This window comes from Corvus moneduloides, chromosome 21, assembly GCF_009650955.1.
Source record: "Corvus moneduloides isolate bCorMon1 chromosome 21, bCorMon1.pri, whole genome shotgun sequence".
Lineage (NCBI taxonomy): Eukaryota > Metazoa > Chordata > Aves > Passeriformes > Corvidae > Corvus > Corvus moneduloides.
This window is the reverse complement of record NC_045496.1, coordinates 7,796,256-7,818,577: the sequence shown is the minus strand read 5'-3', so window position 1 is coordinate 7,818,577 and position 22,322 is coordinate 7,796,256. Positions and strand designations below refer to the sequence as shown.

Here is a 22,322-nt window from a genome sequence, read left to right as displayed (position 1 = left end):
AAGAAGCAGCAGCCCTGTTTCATAAGTGGGAATGGGGAGAAGAGCATCCTCCAAGCAGTGAGTTGCAGGGGGAAGGGTGATTCCAATTTGCAGGAAGGTGCTCGGCACAGCACAGCAGCCCTGGATCCGCCAAAGCCATCCTCCCTGGGTGTGGAGAAGGGAAACCACTTGGTGCTTAGCAGGGAGGGAGCATCAACATGAATGCTCTCCCTGCCTCCAGCCACGAAACCATTCTGGCTCCTCATGCGCCCTCAACACCTCGGAACTCTCTGGACTCACTGCTTCTCTGCTGGGAGGAATCAAACTGGGGCTGTGTGGCTGTTCCTGTGTCCTGGGGCTTTGCCAAGCTGGAGCAAGAGCCAGGATGAGAGGCAGAGCTGGAGGTAGGGATGGGAAGGGACTCTGGTAAGGGCAGACAGCTTCTCCCAGGGAATGCTCTGCCATGCATTGCCCTGACATCCCGTTTGCCATGCAGCAATAATCCAGCAAGTAAAGCTGGCTCCACGGGCAGTATTTTGGGATTTCTCCATATTAATGGCATAAAAGCAACAGTCTGAAACTGCAAACAGCTTTTAAACAAAAATATCTATTCCCTCATGGCAAAGAGACGGCACAAAACCAGATAAAGAACGAACAAACAATCCATTTGGAAAATAATTCCTCAGTGATTTGGGAACAGCACAGAGTTCAGGCTCTGCCCCACCGTGAGGCAACGGGGGGAAAATCACTCTAATCTAGTCTTTAGTGAGCTGCATCCATTGCTGAGCCTCCTAGCTAGACCAGGAGGTGTGACTGGAATACATCAGCTCCAATCCCATCTACTTACTAACCCCACAGAGCATTTTGTCAACGGGAAGAACCTTTTCTAAAGAAAGCAGAGGGGTGCCCAGAAGAAGACAGCTCTGAATGTGCTTCTGGCTCAGCAGTGGAAGGACCAAGGGAGGCTTCTGGTGAGTGATGGAAGATCCCTCTTCAGTCCCCTCCCAAAGTGCCCACGAGGGACTTGCAGTAAGGCAGCAGCAGCAGCGATGCCATGGCACGCTCCTCTGAGCAGGAACCTTGATGCTGCCATGTCCAACAGAGCAGCCGAGCACCCCAACCTCCACAGAAATAATCAGTGGTTATTAAGCCACCTCAGCACAGAAGAAGCTGCCCACAGAGCTCCAAACTCCTGATGGCTGGAGCAGAGCTGCAGGGATGCTGTGGTGTTCACATCCTGCTGGGCTGTGGCTTCACTGTCACTGATGGATGGGGAAAAGGGACCTTGGCACCAGCACGAGGGCCACGTGAGCAGGGAGAGGCTCCAGGCAACAGAACAAGGTGTTCCATCAGTGCTGGGGAGTATGTGGAGCACGTATGGAGCACACAGCAGGAACCAGTCTGGCTGCTGCCCAGCCCTGCTGGGGTACACTGGTCTGAGCAGCCAATATCTGCTTTATCCCCTGGGTGTTACCATCTCCTCAGCCACACAACTGAAGTCCTTGGATAAAAGCCTGGGCCCATTGGATAAAATGACTCTACTAAAGGGGAAAACCAAAATCTGAAGCAGCACTGACCAGAACCATGCGTTGGTCTGAGGTCTGGGACCTCCCAGGCTGTGCAGCTGTGCTGCATCTTCACATCCATCTGTGCTCTGCATCCTGAAGGTACCCCCTGCACATCCCCAGCCTTTCCAGCTGGTCAGATACAGTAAAGCCATCACTGCTACACCGGGTACATCCCAGTGATGTGCTGAGCACGGCCAGGAGGGTGCCAAGAGGATGGACCAGGCTCTACTCAGTGGTGCCCAGCAATGGGACAAGAGGCAACAGGCAGAAACTGATGTCCAGCAAGTTCCATCTGAACGTGAGGAAGAACTTCTTCACTGTCCAGTGACCAAGCACTGGAACAGATTGCCCAGAGCGGGTGTGGAGTCTCCCTCACTGGATTATTCAAGAACTGACTGGATGCAATCCTGTGCCATGTGCTCCAATCGGACCAGATGACTCAGAGCGGTTCCTTCCAACCTGGCCCATTCTGCAGCCACCAGAAGGGCAGAAACTCTAATTAATCAGTGCTGCAGCCCCTTAGGTGGCAAAGGGACCTCCCTGACCCCCAGGAGATGGAAATTCTGCAGTAACTGAGAAGTGTTGCCCAGGCCAGGGTGTGCGAGGCAGCTTTTCCCAGCACAAAGGTTCCCTCCCAGCCCCACGCTGACATGCCCGGCAGATTGAGAATATCCTATTTATTAAAGACACTGAAGATGCAGCGACATGGGAAGCAGACGCCATTCAAAAGATTGTCACATCTGCATAGCTAAAGGATCCCAGCAGTTATAAATCCCTCTAAAATACTCAGCCCCTTGTTCTGATAGCAGGTTCTTGCTCCTGCTTCACAGAAACAGGCTTTTAATCCCTAGTATTAGGCAGCTTCCTGCTATGTTTCAAATGCACCAAATTAAGGGCTTCTCTAACAGCTGGTGTCTTAATGCTCAGAGAGGTTCTTGAATATCTATGAAAATCAGAGGAAAATTACATCTTTTAGTTAATAATTTCTTCTCCATTAACCTCCTTCTCTTCCCTTGTTAAGAGATGATGTAACGGTGCTTCCACACCGTAACCCGCTGACATCCCTGGTAGCCTGGCCACGCAGGGAGCTGCGCCCTTCTCATCACTGCCTGGTGCTTTTGGAGCCAACAGCCTACACTCAGATGGGAAAAGGGCAGCTGTGCTGACCTTCCAGGCTGCTGGAGGCATTTTTGGAGCAAGATGTGCTGCCTCCCTCCAGGCTCCGAGCTCTGCGGAGCCACTTCATCGCACGCTACAGCCTGCACCATGTGGGCAGTTTTGCAGGTTGCTCTTGTTTCAGACCTTTCTCCTGCCCCTCACAGCTGTTACACCTGGGACTAAAGAGACTGAAATGCCTGTTTGTGACAGCAGGGTGTGCGAAGAACTTGGCTGTCACTGCACGGCCTCTCACTGGGAAAAGCTTCTCCGCACTGCGCACCCCAGCCAGCACGGCAGGAGCAGTGCCAGCCCTGGGAAGGAGGACTAACAGCCCTTTTTTTAAGCACAAAACCTGTCAGGCAGAGCCCCAAGGAGTGCTTTTTGGCCCCTGGAAGATGCCATCCCCACACCTCAGGTGTTTTATTCCAAGAGCAACCCCAGCAGGACCTGCTCCTGGTCCAGCTCTGGACTGCCCAAGCCTGCCATCCTGAGCATGCCCTCAGAGGGGAAGACCTGAAGAAGCCACGTGTCCCAGGATAAACCAGCCCCACTGTTTTCCAGATGTGCTTTCCAGATGGAATTTAGCCAGGGGATACATTTGCTACCTGGAAGCAACAAAGCATCCTTTAGACCCACCAGCTCATGGAAAACTTCATCTCTGCAGCCCTCGCTCTGCTCCAATGGACCCACTGACAACTGTAACATGAGGGAGAGAAGGCAAAGAGGAGTCTACTGGGAAAATTGCCTTTCTGTCCTGCCAGTTCTCCAGCAGCCTCCAGCAAAAGCTGCAGCTCTGCTGGCTCCAAGCACTCTGCTGGCTGTGGCTTTGCCAGCACCTCTGTGCTGATGGAGCCTGTAAAGCCTCTGTCACCAAGGGAGCAGAAGGCCAGAGCTCAGCTTGAGTCCACAGCCAGGGAAGCTTTGCACTCAGCTGGGCAAAAACACCTGGAAAAACTCTGTGGGCAGAAGGGATGAGGACCCACAGCTCCAGCTAAAATCAGAGGCAGCAATGAGGTCTTGGTGCCTGAACAGGAGAGAAACAGGTGCTGGGCAGGGAAGAGCTGTGCCTGGATGGGATGTGGGCTGGATCCTCTCCTGACTGTGCTTAGTGCTGCTGCTTCAAAACTCACACACCCACCCTGGCTTACACCTGATCAAAACACAGCTGCATTCAGAAGACCTGAAGAAAACTAACTAAATAACTCATTTGCCAGCCCTGAATTCAGCAAGTGCTCCTCTGTGAGCTCTGCAAGGTGAAGGCACTTACCTTCAGCTCATTTACATTATTTATCATGCTATACCCACAGCTCCTCCCAGTGCTGTAATGGGGGCACTGAGTAAAAACAGCTGGCACAGGCTGAAAACTAAAGGAAATGCTCTTTCACACTGCACACAATCAAACGACTCATTGTTGCAGGATATCACGGAGATGAAACACATCAGCGCCCAGAAAGAGATGAGGCAACGCTCCTGAGAAAGGCCCACGGAGCACAGCCAGATGTGTCTCATCTGACAAGGCACACACTGGCCCAGGAGGGTCCTGTGCTGCTGCCCGAGGGAACGATGAGCAGGTAGGAGAGCCGTGGGTGCTTGTTGCCCTCTTGCTCCCTTCCCATCATGAGCAAATCAGAGATGCTGGCTCTGTACCACCAGACCTTGGTGCCATCTCACCTCCCTGATATTCCCAAAACAAGGAGCAGAACCAGGACATACCTGAAAGTCATCTGGAACACCTGCCCTTGGTTGACGTGCTGGCTCCTGTTGTTGTAGCCACGCAGCATCTCCCCAAAAAGGGTCTCATTGAACTTGGCATCCGACTTCAGGCACTTGGGGCCCTCGCAGATGTCAGACAGCATCAGGCACGACTTCCCATCCGGGGCCAGCTTGTACTCCTCCACACACCTGTGGGGCACCACAGGCCATGTGAGATGAGCCAGGCACAGAGCAGCCCACCCCACGAGCCTCTGCTGAGCCCAGCCAAGCACCACCAACACCCGCAGCAGTCGTTTGGACACGTGAAGGGTCACAGAGCCCAAAACCTCTGCCCTGGCTGGGTTGGGTGACCAGTGAATGGGGGCTTGGCTCCCAACTCCCCTCCCTCCTGTAGCAGCACAGCCCATCTGCCTGCAGTGAGGTTGGGTGGGGCTTGGAGCACCCTGCTCTGGTGGAAGGGATCCCTGCCCATGGCAGGGGGGTGGAACAAGAGGAGCTTTCGGGCCCTTGCCAACCTAAACGATTCCATGCTGTCCTGCCTGGAGCTGCCCCCATGCTGGAGAGCAGAGCTGAGCCCACTGTGTGTCTGCTGCTCAGGTACAAACATTCCCCAGGCCACAGCAAAGCAAAATCAAGCTCCTGCCTCTTCTTCTGCCCAGAAATACCCCCCTGAAAGGAAGCAGCTCCACCCTGGCTGCTCTTCTGCTCTTTGATCCCACTTCCAAGCCTACTCTGGGTAAGATTCACATGTTCATCTTCAACAGACAGGAAGGGAAACTGAGGCAGGCAGCTGGGATGTGATTTAACTACAGACACTGGAGACCTCGGTGACCTCGGTGGAATCTTTTGTAAACGTGCCATCCTGCCTCTCCTCCTCTTCCACCAGCCTTCTCCTCAGCTCCCACCTTACTGGGAAACCTCTGTTCCCTGCCTGCTCCTTCCTCCCCACAGCCCCAGTGCTCTGCTAACACCAACCCCATCTCCAGGCTTGCTTCCCTCTCCCCTTCCTCTACTGCATTTTACTGCAAGCAGAACTCCCACCTGTCTGTCACGCTTTTCCTTGCCTGTTCTCAAAGCGCAGCTCAGCCTTGAAAAGGGATTATGAAAAAAGAAGGGAAAAAAAAAAACAAAAAGGGAAACAGTTTCTGTCCTTGGGGATGCAAGGCTGAAATGCAGATTCATGTGGGTGTGGGCGGAGAGCATGGAATGGCCCAAGACTTTCTATACCCTCCCCACAAAGGTTGCTGTGCCCACATGAATTTCCCTGCAACCCCTGCTGCAGGCACAGAGCAGAAAATGTGCTCTGTTTTGGTGACTCAGGCACTCCGTGCTGCTAAGCAATAATAAAAAAATAAGGTAGTGGGGGGGAAAAAAACAACAAACCAGCAAAAAAGGGATAAATAAAGGAGAAGCTGACACAGCCTGAGCTCCCTGGGCTGCTCTTCCCAGGGACCACCAGCAGCCAGAGCTGCATGAGGTCTTCGCTGCACCTGCAGCATCGGGACTTGACGGATGCTCCTTGGAGTTACTGCTAGGAATTCACTCCCCTGCTTGCTGGTGGGCATTTGCTTTCCAAAAAGGGCTTTTTTTCTTGTTCTTCATCCTAATCTGTCACACTGGGACACAGAGTAGGTCCTTGAGAGTGTGAGAGCGTGAACCAGCCGTGGGGCTGGGGTAGGCAATGGATGGCTGCAGCTGTGCAGCATAAAGCCAGATAATCACTGAGCTCCTTTTAGACCACACTGCAGCCAGGGAGATTTTCCTGAGAGAAAATGCTAAATTGTGTAGGATTATAAGATCCCGGCCAAAATTTAGGGATGAAACTCTATTTTTAAGAGGCGCACAGGGGAGGAAAAGAAGTAAATTTTAAAAGTAGTATTTTTTAAACAAGTCCTACACCTTCCCCTCCAACACACAATGAGCAATTTTTGGGTCCCTTCACAGTGAGTCACAGATCAAACTGTACTGTCACACAGTGGGGGAGAGGAGGAAGGTGCATCTGCTCACACTGCACCTCACACTTCCCTCAGGCAAACCAGGTGCCCCTGTTCCCTGCTGGAAGTCAGCTCCATCAACAGCCTCCTTTTTCTTGGACACCCAGCTCCAGGCTGGGTGGCACAGGAGGTGGCAGGGGTGGAGAAGGGCAGAGGCTGTTTGTCTGCCCGTTGAGGAGCACTGGAGGAGAGACTCACCCACAGAACATGAAGATGGTGCTGGACGAGGGGTCGTGGGGCAGAGGGAGGGTCTGCTGCAGGCACAGCTGCTCACAGCCGCCGTTGAAGCCGTCGGAGCAGTCGATCCCTTTGGAGAAGTCGTAGCAACCGGTGCCGTCCTTCATGGGCCGCAGGTCCTCGGGGCACTGCAGCGACAGAGGACACATGGAAAGGTCACCTGGGTGTCCTCCCCTGCGCTGGAGCCACTGCCCAGTGGGTGCCCTCCCAGGACACATCCCATCCCAGAGCCAGTGCTGCTGAACTCGTTTTCCATCTGCAGGAGATGAGTTTGCCCTGAGTGATGGATGGGGTCACCCTGCGCCACCTCGCACAGCCCTTGGGAAAGGGGCAAGGGCCACTGGCAAGGATGTGGGCTGCTGCCAAAGCTTCCCCCCTCATCCTCCCTCTGGAAGAGGGTGAAACCCTTGAGGCAGCTTTAAAACTACATGGCAATAAAGCCTCAAGCCAGTATGGGGCAAAGCGTGACAACCCTCTGTGTTTGCTACCTGTTCCTCCAAAATGCAGAAAATTCCTCTGCAACCCAGAAATAAACACCTCAACACCTGGAACCAGCCCAGAGAACCATCTCAGTGCTTGTGAATGACCCAGAAATCCATCTCAACCCATGCCAGGCAGGCCAGCAAGCATGGCCTTGGCATCATGTCCAAAACGATCTTGATGCCTGCTTGATGCAGCCCACACGAGGCAGGTCTGGGGGCAGCCCAGGCTCATCAGTTGTCCATGGCCGAGGGAAGCATGGCTCTAATTTCTAATTCCAGTTCCCCAGCTTGTTTTCCTTGCCCCAAAAGATAAAAGCCAGCAGGCAGCAAATGCCATCGATAAATTGTCACCCAGATTAAAGCACACTTCCACTTTGGTTATTTACCCCTTTTCACCAAACACACACGCACACAAACAACAACAAAAAGGTCAGGCCTTGAAAAAATAAATAAATCTTGTCTAGGAGCAGCTCACAATTAAAAATGCATTATGGAATTTTTTGAAGATGAGTTAGACTGGAGACGGCACAGGTAGTGATGAAGGCAGGTTATAAATGGCCTCTGTCGAGCAGAAGAAAGGTTATAAAACCAGTATGCTTTGTGCTTGAAAAAGAAAATCAATTTTCCATGTGAGCAAAATGCTGCACATACTAATAAAAGTCCAGGAGACCCTGAACCCCAGCTCACTGACACCATCAGGGTCCTGATGGGAGATGGGCTGCCAAGCCTCACTCAATCTTGGCTACTTAAAAAGGAAACAGGGACAGCAGAAAGGGGCTTTAGGGAGTCCTGGCCCACGCTGAGCCATCACAGAATCCTAGAATTTTTGGGTTGGAAGAGAGCTCTCAAAACCATCCAGTTCCAACCCTACTGCCATGGGTAGGGACACCTTCCACTGTCCCAGGGTGTTCCAAGTCCCACCCAGCCTGGCCTTGGACACTGCCAGGGATCCAGGGGCAGCCACAGCTTCTCTGGGCACCCTGTGCCAGGGCCTGCCCACCCTCACAGGGAAGAATTTCTTCCAGATATATAATCTAAACCTCCCTTCCTTCAGTTTAAAACCATCACACTGCTGTAAGGTTTGTCCCCATCTTTCTCTCCACCTCCTAGAAACCCCATGACTCTTCCCTACAGCAGCAGCATCAAAACTGCTTCTGCCCTGTCTGCAGCAGCTGGGATGTGCTGATCTCTGTGCCAGTTGTCCCTCAGATCCCTCACTGCCTCCCATGCCCTCAGCTCTGAAGCTTGCAAACCTCAGCACCATCCTCGGGGACACCTGTTAAGGTGAGAAGGGAAGGCACAAGGCTTTTCCATCCAAAGGATTTTGGCAGCAAAGGGCTCTGGAATAGGATGCTGTCCACCTTTGCAGAGCAGGCAGGGTCCCAGAGACACAGCTCTGGAATTAGCAGCAGGAAGCAGCAGAAGACATGGGAGCAGGAGGCTTTCCAGGTGCACGTACAGAATAATGAAGGAGGAGAGGACACTGAGAACAATCTGTGCTTTCACCGCCCCGGAGCTGCCTGGGAAACAGCACCAGGATGAGAGTGGCTGTGAATCTGCAGATACAGCTCTTATCTCCCGTGGTCTCCTCCCTGTCTGCCAGCCCCACTATAAGAGCAGAGCTGTGCAAATTGGCAGAGAGGATCTCCCTGGAGGACACGGGGAGGGCTGGCTGCAAACAGCATCTCTGCTTCGTGGCACCACATCTGCCTCTCTGCTGCTCTCCCCACATCCACAGTGATAGGGTAGCCCAGGGCTCTGCTCAGGTTCCCTCCAGAGATCCTGAGGGATCTTCCAGGGTGCTGAAGGCAACTGGATGGGACGGTAAGGCAGCAGGAGCTGCGGGACCACAGCCAGAGGATCAGTCACGCTCTTCTGCGCTGTCACTTGGAATTCTTGCCTTGGCACAGATCCATGAGCTGAGCTCAGCACCTTCCCCAGCCCACAGAGGAAGAAGACGGTCCTCTCTCCGTGACTGGGTTAGTGGGTCACCAAAGCCCTCCCTCCCTTTGTCCTACTCTGCTTGAGGCCACCCTTGGGATATTCCTCCAGTTTTGGCTCTTAACCACCACGAAACGTGTTTCCTTTCAGTTCATAATTATGCATCCTAATACTCATTAATTACAGCAGGCAAGTAGCTCAGCACAGCATTTGCAAAGGAAAGCACTCCTGTCTCTCCACATCCATCCCTGCTCGGAGCAGAGCCGCCTCTCCAGTCAGCTGCTGTGCTGCAGCACGGAGCTCTCCAGGGACAGAAAGCTTTGGGATCCAGCGTGAAAACACGGGCTGTGTCCCTGCTCAGGAGAGCCAGGGGAATCAGCAAACTTGGCAATTAATACTGGCCAGGCAACACCAGCCTCTGCATGGAGGGTTTTGCAGGGATGAATAGGTGGATGAAGGAATTACTAAGCACAATAAATCACAGAATGGTTTGGGTTGGAGGAGACCTTAAAAAATCAGCTCAATTCCCCTGCTGTGGGCAGGGATCCTCCCACTGTCCCAGGTTGCTCCAAGCCCTGTCCAACCTGGCCTCGGACACTTCCTGGGGAATCCACAGCTTCCCTGGGCTTATAAATCTTTGTAAGACACCTCCCTGCCCCGGAGCAGAGGATTTCCCACCAGGATGTCCCACCAATAGATCAGAGTTTTCAGGGAGAAAACTGAAGTCCATTTGGGTACAACCAGGTTCTTGCCCACAGGAGTCAGAAATGACCATGGAAAAAGCCAGTTTGTGCTAATCCTGACTCCTGATGGGTCAGTTTGGGCTTCTGGATGGGCTTGGAAAGCCAGCCCTCACCCTGTGCTCACTGGGCTTTTATAAAGGAGCAGATCTGTTCTTGCTGACATTGATTTGCCTGGCTCGGGCAGCAGAGAACCAATAATTATGGTGAGTTTTAATCAATGCCCCATCAATTTAGGTGCAGTTCAATTTGCAATCTGCCTTGGCAGTGACACAGGACGGGGGGCTCTGTTGGAAAATGATTACAAAATCAATAAGCAACTCGCTCAATAACTCTGTCTGGGTGAGCACCCTGGTGTCCCACCCTGGTGGGAGGAAAGCTGGTGAGACGTGGTGCCCCAGCAGGTCCTGGTCAAACACCTCTGCACACCCCTCATGCACACACAGCACGGATTTATTTAGCCATGGGAGCAAAGGGATCCCCACACTGTTCCCCAGCAATTCAAAAGACAAAGCTATTTGTGGTTTACCACGTTAGACTCGCACCGCGTGCGTTCCCTTCCAATTCCCAGCCCATCTTTTATCCATGGATCTGACCAGGAAATATAGCTCAGAGCTTGGGAAAAGGGTCTGGTGCTTAATCCATGTTATGGAGAGGAAAAGGAGATGGAGGGGGAGACTCCAGCTCACAGTGTGCTCAAAATCCAAGGAGAAGCTGTTACCATACAAATATAATTCCATGGTCTTGCAAATCCACTCCATCTATGCAGAAGTGAACTGATTTCTCCGTGCCGACAGACAACCCTGAAAATCGCCCTTGGCACTGGATAAGAAAACTTTCTTGCCTTGTCACGTGTTAGCACTGATAACACAGGTCCTGAAGGCTAAACACGACCCTCAGCTCCCATGCTCCGACCCTGCTGCTGCCAAGGGGTCTGAGGAGAAGGAACCACCAGCAGCTCCACATGGTTTGGCTGACAGCACAGTTGGACACCAGCCCATCCCCTCCCATCCCAGAGCACCCAGGTCCTTATTCCTGTGCTTGCAGTCAGCAAATGAATTTTGAGTACACATGGGGAACGGATGTGCTGAATAGGAAGTGCTATTTTTATCTGTTGTTTTGCGAAACAGGCTTTTTTCCCCTTTTAAATGACGTCTCCAAGGTGACACGGAGTGGCAGATTTGGCAGGGCCTGGTGCCACATGCACACTGCCACCCCTGGGGATACACCAGGTCCAGCCTCACTGATACACAGGGGCTGTGGTTTGGAACAAAATGGGACGCCTGTGCCCGCTGCTGTCACCCCAGCACAGCGTGTGGCACCAGGTGGCCTCCTGCCACCAGGGCTGGGCACAGCTCCTCTGCCCACCAGCACCCCCATCCCCAGCAAATGCCATGGGGGGAGGATCATCTTCAGGGGCAAAGAACACAAGCACACAACAGAAGCTGTGCGAGATTGTGCCTTAGGAAAATAAATACCTGGACAAGTCCCTGCTCTTGTAAGGTAAAAAAGGGGCCTTTGCTCACTTTCTCGTTTGCAAAGCTCATTAGCAGCGAGATGGGCGAGGGGTCACTGGAAGGCAAATCATTACTGACACGAATCCCCCAGACAGGAGCACACCCGCTCTCCTCCATCTGAGCTGCCTGCCAGAGCTGCTCAGCTCAGCTCTTCTCTTCCATTATTAAGTTTAAAAAACCAGAATACTTAATAAAGTGTTTCTGTAGAGAGTAAACTGCTCTTTTTGTTATTCCACTCTGTTTTCTCAACAACAGCAGCCTTCTAGTCAGACACTTCTGTGTCAGGTGCTGGCAGTGATGCTCTGGGTACAGATGAGTCTGAATCCCCTCAGCTCTGAAAACCACAGAGGGAAGTTGCCACCAGTGCTCCCAGTGCTGCTCCAGGTACCGTTCCCATGTCTGGATGCCTCCAGAGGCGAGACCCAGGACCCCAAGCTGCATCCCCAGCACTGCTGGCCCAAGGCAGCACAATCAGCTGGTGGCTCAGTGCCACAGAGCATCGAGAATCATTTCCAAAGGCCCTAATGACCCCCCTTTGTGCCGAGGCATCCTCGCTCCTCACCGAGGAACCTCCTCAGCGTGAGACAAAAACATTAATCCGAGGCACTGCTGAGGTACAAGCAAGCGCCAGCATTTTAATGAGCTCCTGTCTATGCACTGGCATGTATTTATTTGCTTGTTGGAGCTCAGAAATGATACAAATGCAGTAAACCCCTCTGTGTCCATATATATATATATATATTTGGACAATTCTAGCTTATTCTGCCTTCATTTTCTTGACCCAGAAGGCCCCCGGTGAGCAAAGCTCCTCAGCAGCAGCAGGACGGAGCCTGGCTGCACGCAGCCCAGTCTCTGTGAGATTTATCCCTCTTCTCCCAGTATTTTGATAAAACAGGACCAAAATGCTGGTTGCTAAAGGGCTCCCCAGAGCCACCTCTGCTTCGCCTCCTCAGGGCAGGGATGTCCTCACCAACCCCAGCTGTGGCAGAGCCCTTCCTGACACCCCACTGCGGGGGAACACTCTTCCCAGAGGGGAACATTACAACTGCTTTCTGAAATAACACTCATTATCTTCCCACTCTTTCCCCCCTCCCTCCTTTTCCCCTGCTTCCTTTTCCCTTTAAAGATCATCAATCATTATTTTAGCCTTAGAAAATCAAACCCATCTGTCTTGCAGGCTCCTGAGAACATGCTGCTTGTGCTTCTCAGCCTGGTCCCTCTGGGATGGGGGATCCATGGAGGAGATGGAAGCTCCAGGAGATGAGGCAGCCTCTCCTCGCCTCTGGCCACCACTCCAGTGAACCCTCTCAGGCAAGCCACTCTGTGTGCGTCTGCATCTCAACTCCAAGAGGGCAGGATTTGTTTCAAGCAGCTGGTGGGATGCCTTGCACATAGAAAGAAGTGTTCAAAGCTCCTGGAGCAAGGAAATCTGCTTCCCTTCCAGAAGTCACCAACAGCCTATTTTGGGGCATGCTGGCATCTCCTGCCTAGCGGGGCATTTTCAGTCACAGCAGAAGCTGGCACCTCCAAAAACCTTCAGGAAAACAGAAAATCAACACCTGCCCCACCTGACTCACCCTCCAGGTGAGTCACCCTCCAGCCACATCACTACACACCAAATCCTATATCCCACTCCAGTCCCAAAGCCCCAGGCCAGCTGTGACCACAACACACGAAGCATCCCAGCCTGGTGAGGAGCAGAGGGGCACCGGCCAAGCCCTCAAAGAACGCTGCTGAAAAAGCCAATACTGGAGAAAACAGGGCTTTTATCACCCAAACCACTCCTTCCCTGTGCAGGCAGAGACCTTCAGCTCATCTCAGTGCTTCCTGAACTATCTCACCTGCTTTTAAACCAGCTGCCTCTTGCCCACGAGGTGCAAACCCCCTCTGAAAGCAAAGGCAGGTGGGTGGTTTGCTCCCACCCACCACCAACACTGACCCCAACAGCCTTTGCCACCCTTTCCTCCGCTCTCATCCTCAAATCCCATTTTCAACACAGGTATTTACCTGGATTAATGGGTTAAAATCCAAAACCACAGGCTTCTTGGAGGGGGGCTTGCTGTTGAGCTCAGGGGGCTTCTGCTTCCAACCACAATGTGCAAAAGGAGTCAGCTCCTGCTCCAGGGAGTCAGCGAGACTTTAAAGGGATTAGGAGAGACTGGTTTCCTCATCTCCCTCCCTGGTGTGTGCATCTCTCCCATAATTAGCTAGGTGCCTCTCAAGGCAGGGACGGGTAAGTTTTTATTTTTCAATGAACAATTGTCTGTCAGAAAAATGCAGGTTTGATGAAGCTTAAGTGCTTTGTGGGATTCCATCAATTACATCTCAAAACTCATTGGGAAATTAGGAGAGCATTTAATTTTGACAAGGTTGAAACGTTTTGGTTTCCACCACCTAATTTTGTTTTTATTTCAGGCTGTACACTGGGATAAAGCAATGTAAAACAAAGCTCCAGATGACAGCGGTGGAATTAAACATTTCCCTCCCCTTTACAGAAAGGAAATGTTTTGAACCAAAGTATTTTGGAATTTTCACATATGCGAGGCGTTTCTGCACAGCATTTTGGTTGGGGCTGAAACTCCCAAACACCCCATTTCCCCTCAGGAAAATAAGTTCTCAGCATCACCCACATAATTTCAAAGCATCTCCCCATGGTCACCTCTGGGTGACTTGTGCTGGAAGGAGGAGACCAAAGCAGTAGCCACTGCCCTGCTCCTTCATTTCTAATCCCATTTCTCCCCAAAACGGTTACACTCCTAAATTAAGCCATTTCTCTGCAGCAGTGAGGAACAGCCCATCCTTCTGAGTGGGAGAGAGCAAGGGAAGGATTAGCCCCAGACAAGCTGTGCTAAGGCTTATATGCCTGTGTGGACCATGCCAAATTTCTCCTCCTTCTGTGTCTGAAGGGGCTGCGACCAACACCACACCAGTGTCACCGCGGGCCACAGCTTCATTAAGTGACTCTCTGGTGGATGCTCTCTCTCCTGCATCCTGCTGAGCCAGGAAAAGTCTCTCCTTCCTGACGGGCTGACCCTGCTGTAGCAGGGAGGAACGGCTCAGATCATCCTCATAGGCAAACTGCACTCTTTTCTTGCTCAGACTAGAAGGAAATCTCTGCCAGAGACCTGAGCCTGTGAGAGGCGAGCCAGTGAGGATCAGCAGGGTTTCATGTCTGTGCAGAACAGCAGCACCCAGTGCCCAGGCTGGGCACGGCCCTCCCAGCTCTTGCCAACACCTCTCCCAAGATGGGATGGCTCCTGGAGCACAGACACGCTTTAGCCCTTCCACATCCACCTGCAACATCCTCGGCCCCTGTAGCACTCTAATGCGCCTTAAAGAACTAACTGCCCATCACCTGCAGGCACACAGACATCACAGAGCCATCAGACCACACCACCTGCCCCCCTGCTGCAGGCAGGCCTCTCACACCTTAAACAAACAAGGGGCTAATTCTGATAATTCTTGCCCCAAGACCCCGAGCTGCCTTACTCACCCACAGTGAGGCAGCTCATGCCCTTCTGCTTCTCCAGGTGGTCCTCACAGCGAGGAGACCCTGTCCTGGGAGGCACCACGGGGCTCAGACACCTTCACTGCACACCTGTACTGCTGCTGCCTCCTCCCGCAGCGATGCCAAGGATGCCCAACATGCACTGGAAGAGAACAGAGCACCTCCTTGCCCAGCTCATGTGCTAAGACCAAAGCTCCCATTGCTTTGGGAAAACAACCTCACCCCTCTTATTTCCCTGGGGCTGCAATCCTGCCTTTCTAGGCTCGAAAATGCACATGGAAGCCACCCCCCTTCTCCTCAGGTGGGTGAGAAGACTGGCAACAGTGAGCGAAGCCAATCTAAGAGACAGCTGAGGAAACCTGAATTTAAGCCATGATGCAGGTGTTTCCTTCAGTCTCTCAGGACCAATTCACAGGTTTTCATCTCAAATTATAAATCACCAACACATGAGGGTTAAGCATCTTCCCTCCTTCAGCATTGTCCCTCCAGGCTGGGCAGCTACCACTGCGCCAGAACCAAAGATCAGTGATCTTTCCTTTACAGGCTGTAGTCTAAATTATTCCTCCAGCACACTTTCTCCTGATTTGCTGTGATCCCTGCAAGAAGGTACAAAACACACACTGGACTCAACGTGCAGAGTCGCTGGATTCAGAGAAATTCACTGGGATTTTGTTTTCTTGGGAAATTCCCACAGCTTGACCAGATCCATCATCTGTTCAAGGGTGCAACAAGAAAAAGCAGCATGGAAGCAGGTGTTCTAGAGCTTGGGGGCTGTTTGGTTATGCTAGGGCTCAAAAACAAGGCTCCAGTGAGCAATGTCAAGGTCTTGGCAAGGCTGCAGCTGATAGTTCTTAACATTACCTGAATAAAAAGAGGCCTCCGATAAGAAAAGAGCTGCAGAAACCCTTTATGCACTCATGCCATCTACTGGGTACACATAAAACTAACAGAAAGCCATGAGATGAGGGGGAAAAAGGGATCCCAGGGGAAGTGGGGGATGGCAGGTGGGGAACTGCCACCCCTGTGGGTGGGGACTCTGCTTTAGGATCTTCAGGAGATGCCTAAAAAGCAGGATTTTAACTGAGACAGGCAACGCCCTCTTTTCTCTCCAACATCAGCCCAAGGAGACTCAGCCAGACACCAGCACCAGCTGCAAGCAATCCACCCTCGACTTTTTAACAGAGACCTTTTAAGGCCAAACAATTAAGAAATGGCAGAGCCCACACCGCTAAAAACCCGGAGATAAACACATCCCAGCCCTTGCAGAATTACTGGAAGCCGTATTAAGGGCACGAAGGAACTGGTAACAGATGATGATTATATATAAAAGGAATAAGAAATCTTTGAGATTTGTGTTGCTCCCTGGTTGAGCCGCTCGGCTCCAGCTCTGTGGTGTATTAATTGCTTACAAGGCTGCATGTATATTTTATGCTCAGTACCTGCCTGGAACATTTGTTGGATTTAGCCTTGATTGATGAACCACTGATTATATACTTCTGTGGTCCTCAGCAAATTAATAAACTGTTGACTGGTAGAGATTAACAACATGTCATGATTTGTGAATCTGTGTCCAGAGTAAAGCTGGAGCAAACCTAGTGCTAAAATTAGTAGGCAAATGCTCCCTGAACTCTATAAAAAGGGGATAGCTTAATTAAATTACATCCCGATATTGCCCATAGTACTTACCAAATTGGCAAATTGAGTTCACAGCAGTTCAGCTTCAAAACTAACTGACATCCCTGAAAATTTGCAGCACACGACCCCATCCCTGCTTGCACTGGAAGCCCAGCTCACACCCAGCAGGCTCCAGGAACAGGAGTGGGATGAGAAGGGGCAGCACAAGGACGGGCGAAGAAAGTACCAGAATGTCTCAAACCGGGGCTGTGTGAGCTCTGAGACTCCACTCCCAGCCCCTTTGATCCCACTCAGTACCATGAGCACCACCTGGGGCTGGGGGCAGTGCTGCCAGCCTACCCAATAGGCTTTTCCCTGGACAGTGGCCACAGAGAGTGGTCAGAAATGAAGGGACAGTTCATTCCACACCTCTCCTCACACCCCGCCTTTGCCAGGGACCTACAGCAGATGATGAGAATAAAACACTGCACAGGGTTGGGAGAGCAGGGAAGCAGCACTGGCTGGTGTCAGCCCAAAAGGAAGCAGGGAGACAGGGACTGAGGGTGGGACACAGTGGCTGTCCCCACACTCCCCTGGGGCAGCTCAGCTCTGCTGTCTTCAGGCTGCGACTGGAGAGCTTCATCCCAAGACTGGGAGCTGTGGAGAAGGACAGAGCAGCCTCATGCTCCTGCAGTGGGGAGAAGAAGGGGTGAAGAGCAGAGTGGGGAGAGATGGTCTCCTGTCCCCAGGGGATGCACAGCCCCAGGAGCCTGGTGTGATGTGCAGGATGGGGTTCCTGTGGTCCCCATGTGTCACCTCCCACCCATGGCTCTCGGGGAGGGGATGCACTCCAGGAGAATGCTCCTGCTGCTCCTCCCTTCTCCCCACACTGTACGTGGTCCGTTCTCTTTACACACAGCCTCAGTTGGGTATCACAGAAGTTGGGAGTATCTTCCCCAAGTGACACAGTTTTCCTTTTCTGCCTCTCCACATGCCAGCACTAGGTCTGTAATTTATTGACAATTCCTATGTTAGTATAGCCTGACTTTAAAAAGAGGCATCACTTCCCAGAGGCGTGAGGTGATCAGCGCCCTGATGGCTTCTGACAGTGCCTGGGCAAGCATGTTGGCATTCAGAGCAAAGTAACACCCAAAAAAGGGAGAAAACACCCCAAAAGACTAGAAAGGCAGTTGATCCCTGGAAAGGGGGACAAAGAAAAAAAATGGCAATGGGAAAAGAAAGGAGGAACGGGAGAGGAGCTGCAAGGGGGAGATGGCAGCAGGCTTGCTGGTGACACATCAAGGCTGTTGTGCTAAATGGCCTTAACAAGCAACCTGAGAAGGGGATAATGAAAACGCCTCCCCCCGGGACAGCGCGGCTCCAGCCTGACCTTTCCCAGCTGCCGTGTACAAACATCTTCAATAAATAAAGAGACACTTATCTCCTGTCTGCTGAGATGGGAGGGATGGGGCGAGGGGGCTCTGCGGCAGCCAGATGAGGGCTTTCAGGGGTTTAGGAGCAGTGAGTGCGTGGTTGAGGGGCTGGTGGAGCGGGTGACAGCTCTGGACCCCCTCGGGGTCACCATGGCTTCCTGGCAGGCAGGGGGCTTCAACAACAGACAAAGAGGGATGCTCCAGGTTTCCCCCACTTGTGTCATACTGGATTCCCACAGGCTCCTCACAAAGGGAAAGGAAGACTTTGAGGTCAAGGTGAGATGGGTTAGAGCTGGGTGAGGTGCTGAGCTCTGCTGCTCCCACCTGGAAGCACAGCAAAACCTCTCTGGGCAGCAGTGGCTGGGAACACCTCCGTGGAACACTTCACAGGGGCTTGGACCAGGCTCTGAGCAACCTGCTCTAGTGGAAGGTGTCCCTGCCCATGGCAGGGGGTGAGGACAAGATGACCTTTAAGGTCCTTTCCAATCCAAACCCTTCTATGATTCTCTGATTCAGAGCCTCTGACCAAAAATAATGGTCTAGGGTCTAGAAGACCTTCTGGACTCTGCAAAACCTGGGACAAGTAGATGGTTTGGCAAGACATGAGCATGTTCAGAAACAAATCAAGACTCTGAGGGTGTCAGAGATGCCCAAAGGTAGATAGGATGGGGGGATGCTTCATCTTTCTTCTGCACTGGGAAGCACAAAGCAGGAGAAAAAGAGAGGCAGCTTTCCACCCCTGCTTCTTGCCAAGCAGGAAAATGACCACCAGCCTCAAGCATTTTTTCTTTTGCTCATCTGAGCACCTGGGCTGCTTCCCTGGAGTCCTTCAGGCATTTGTGACTTGCTGTGAAGGCCCCAGCAGTGGGGGAAGTCCACCTCCAGCACACACACCCCCTTGGCCAGAAGAAGCAGGTCACATCTCCCTCTGGCTTGTCCGCAAACCAGAGGCCAGTCCTGGGGACCCCACAGCCCCAGCACCCACCCCACAGCCCCAGCACCCACCCCACAGCCCCAGCACCTACCACACAGCCCGTGGAGTCCACCTTGCGATCCGAAACACACTTGAAGTTGCGGGTGCAGCCGCCGTTGTTGCGGGAGCAGTCCCGGACGGGCCCGAAGGAGGAGAGCAAGTCATTGATGGTTTCGAAGTAGGTGGACAGCATCGCTTCTTCCCTTGGAGAGAAAAGGCACCGTTAGGGCTGGCAGGGAGCTGGCAGAGCATGGGCACAGGCAGGGCAATCCACAGAGAGCTGCTCTGGCAAAATCCCTGCATCCTGATTAGCAATACCGAGCCAAAGGAAGCTTCCCAAGAAAATGAGGGCTTTGTGATTATGCTATTTAATAAATTTGCTGCATAACTCTGGCATCTTTCACAGAATCAACCAGTCATGGGGTTTCAAAGATACTATCCACCAGTTTTATGCAAACTAGCAACCAGGAGATGCTTCATTACTAGCCCGGAGCTGGGCATGAATCCAGCCCTACACTAGACAACAGCAAATCCAAAGCCATAAAACTCTTCCTGAATGTTTCACAGCTGGGCCAAGCCTCCCTGAGCATCCACACCCCGTCCATCACCATCACCCACATCCACCCCACAGACACTGCCAAAGCTGGAAAGACGCATGAAACTTGGCTTCATGCTTGCTGGGATGGGGATGTGGAGCAGATAATGCAGGGAAGGGACCCAGAGCAGATAATGCAGGGATGGGTGCAGGCACGGCTCTGCTGCTCTGCTCCAGCCCATGATGTGCACTGCCCCAGGCAGTGCTGTGCTTCAACACCCCTCTCCTAAGCAAGCAAGAAGCACGAGCACCTAGGAATACTTCCAAGGCCATGTGAAGCCTTGGGAAGCTCCCAGCCCTGCCTCTCGGAGCTGCGCACGCAGCAGATTTTGCCTGTGACAAAGCATTCAGGCACTCTGCCTTCTGCTGGGCTCCTGCAAAAGGAACACAGATGCTTGTCAAGAGCTTTAAGCATCTCCAAGATATTTTTCATCTTCAAAGCACAGTTTATATGTTAACCAATACCCACAACCCATCCTGGGCAACAGAACCCATCACCCTCTTACCGACAGGAGAGAGACAAAGTGATCAGAGAGAGAGAAAGGTCACGGAACAAGTCACTGATAGTGACAGACATGACCTCCACAGGCTGTTTATTAGATCTTCACACACAGGAGGCTGCGAATTAACCCTGACCCCTCTGGCCTCAATACCCCCGAGGCAATGCTGGGAGTCACAGCACGGTTTATTCTCCTTGAGCCTCTCCCCTGCTCGGCCATCAGTGCAATGACTCAATGCCCAGCGCTAGTGTCCCTTTTTTGGGGGACACTGATGTGGAAACAGTCTGCTTGGCAATGAAACAGCAGTGAAGGAATATTCACCAGCCCTGGAGGGCCGAGGCAGCGCTGTCTGGAAGGAGCCCTGCGTTCTCTATCAGCAGAGGGCCCCTGAGCTCACACGCCGTCACACTCACGCACACAGCCCTGCCAACACCGAGTGCTCAAGAAAACCATGAGTCAGGAATTAAAAAAGAATATAATGAAACTGGCACCAAAATGATGAGATTTTAAAAATAAATCAATTGCTGTGCTGTTTTGGGAGGTTTTTTTTTAATATATTTTCCTCCCCTGAATTTGCTTTCTGCTTTCTGAGCCTTTAGGCTATATAACCAAGCTTTTCCCTGCAAACTCGAGGGCTAGAAACTCCTCAGAGGCCAAACCCAAATACAGCCTTATGCAGTATTGACATCATGATTTTTTAGATTCCGGATTTCAAGGGAATCACAGGATTCCAGAAGTTGGGACTTTCAACAAGGAAAACACCATCAAAAGCTGCAAGAAATAGTAAATTGGCACACCCCCATGGGCCGGGGTGGATGAGTTATCCCAGCCCTGGGGCAGCTCCGTGTCCACCGTGGTGGACAGAGCAAATTCACGTCTGTGCTGCCCGCTCTCACCCCAATTAATGCTTCCCAATTAACTTTTCACTCTTAGGAATCAAGCTCCTGATATTCTCCCTTTCTTGGCCCACCTCCTAGATTTTCCAGCATATTAGGAGATGAATCTCCCTCTGTCCTTTCTTGGTCATGTTTCAAATATCTTTAGAGGCCGTTTTCTATTAGCACTCTGTTCCCATCAGGATCTGCAGCTCCTCTGAAATGAGGGAGTGAGAAAGGCAGGATATATTAGATCAGGGCACGTATTTCTGCTGGAGAGATGGGGGGAGGAAGGGGATATTATTTACTAACTAAAACCACTGTTTATTCATGTAGGGAAGAAGTATTTTTAAAAAGCCAAAACCAACAAACCATGACAGCTCCTCCACCACCCACCCCAAAAGCTCAGCCCCATCTGGTCCTCCCAGGGGGTTTCTCATCGTGGGTGGACAGCAAGGAGAACCATGCTCCCATCCTCCCTCCTGGCTTTTCCATTGAGCCACCAAACAACCTTCCTGCAGCTCCCACGTCCCTGGAAGGAGAAGGTGAGGAGCTGCAGCTGCTTTGGGTGCTGGAAAGGAGATCGTGGGGCTGGGTCCTTGCACAGGATTGCTCCAGAGAGACAGAATTCTGTCAGGAGACACCGGCTCATCCCACATGGCACCAGGCTGGGGCTGGCACAAGCAGCTCGTCATGCTTTAATTAAAACTTGGAAGCACAAACCGACCTCCTGCCCTCGGGATGGCTGAGGATGGGAACGGGAAACTCACTCTCCAAAAGCTTGGCATAATGGATGACCCCTGCCAAAGCCCGGGCAGGGCTGGCGAGCTGGAATGAGCCATTAAGGGTATTAAAATATTAACCTCGCTGGGAGGTTGGCAGCGGAGCCGCAGGGAAGTGTTCAGGTGTCACCTGTGAGAGGGGTGGGTGGGGGCAGGCGCAGGGAGGCTGCTCGGCTGGATCAGTTCCAGCGTCGTTACCTTTGGGAGAGGAGCTTCCCTTCGACACAGAGCCCTGGCAGCGGGTGGCAGCTCATGAGAGGCGGACGTGCTGCTCGGAGCGAGCTGGGAGCAGACTTCACTTTCATCTGCCTCTGGAGGGGCTGGAGGAGCCCGGCTCGGTGCAGGCAGGTGCTGTCGAGTCCCTGGCACTGCCAGCCTCAGCGGCTCCATTTCATTTTGGGAGCGAAGAGCAGTCATTAATTACCTGTCTTCTGCGGCGACACATGACACGGAGCAGATGACTTTCCACCCACACAGCTCTGGCAGTGACCCCTGCCTGTCCTTCCCTGCCCACTGTGTGGGGCTCCTCTTCTCAGATTCCAGAGGCAGCCCTGAGAGAACGCGGTGCTGACAAGGCAGGGGACACTTGAGGAGCGATGGAGGCATCTGGCCACCACTGCAGGGAGCCCACGGGGGACAGCCATCCCCACCACCACCCGGGTGCCAGATCAGACCAGCCCTGATGGATGAATCACTTTCCCTGCAGTAACAAG

General features: G+C 52.4%; 1 protein-coding gene across 2 annotated transcripts in view; it reads right to left on the bottom strand.

Moving 5' to 3' along the window:
* Positions 1–22,322, bottom strand: part of ASTN2 (astrotactin 2) — a 277,000-nt gene that overhangs the window by 131,637 nt on the left and 123,041 nt on the right. For both annotated transcript variants that reach the window (XM_032130546.1, XM_032130547.1), the window contains exons 11-13: positions 18,910–19,060; positions 6,611–6,777; positions 4,419–4,607 (exon numbers count right to left, since the gene is read on the bottom strand). In XM_032130546.1, the coding sequence (XP_031986437.1) occupies positions 4,419–4,607; positions 6,611–6,777; positions 18,910–19,060 (507 nt within the window). The remainder of the gene's footprint in view (positions 1–4,418; positions 4,608–6,610; positions 6,778–18,909; positions 19,061–22,322) is intronic.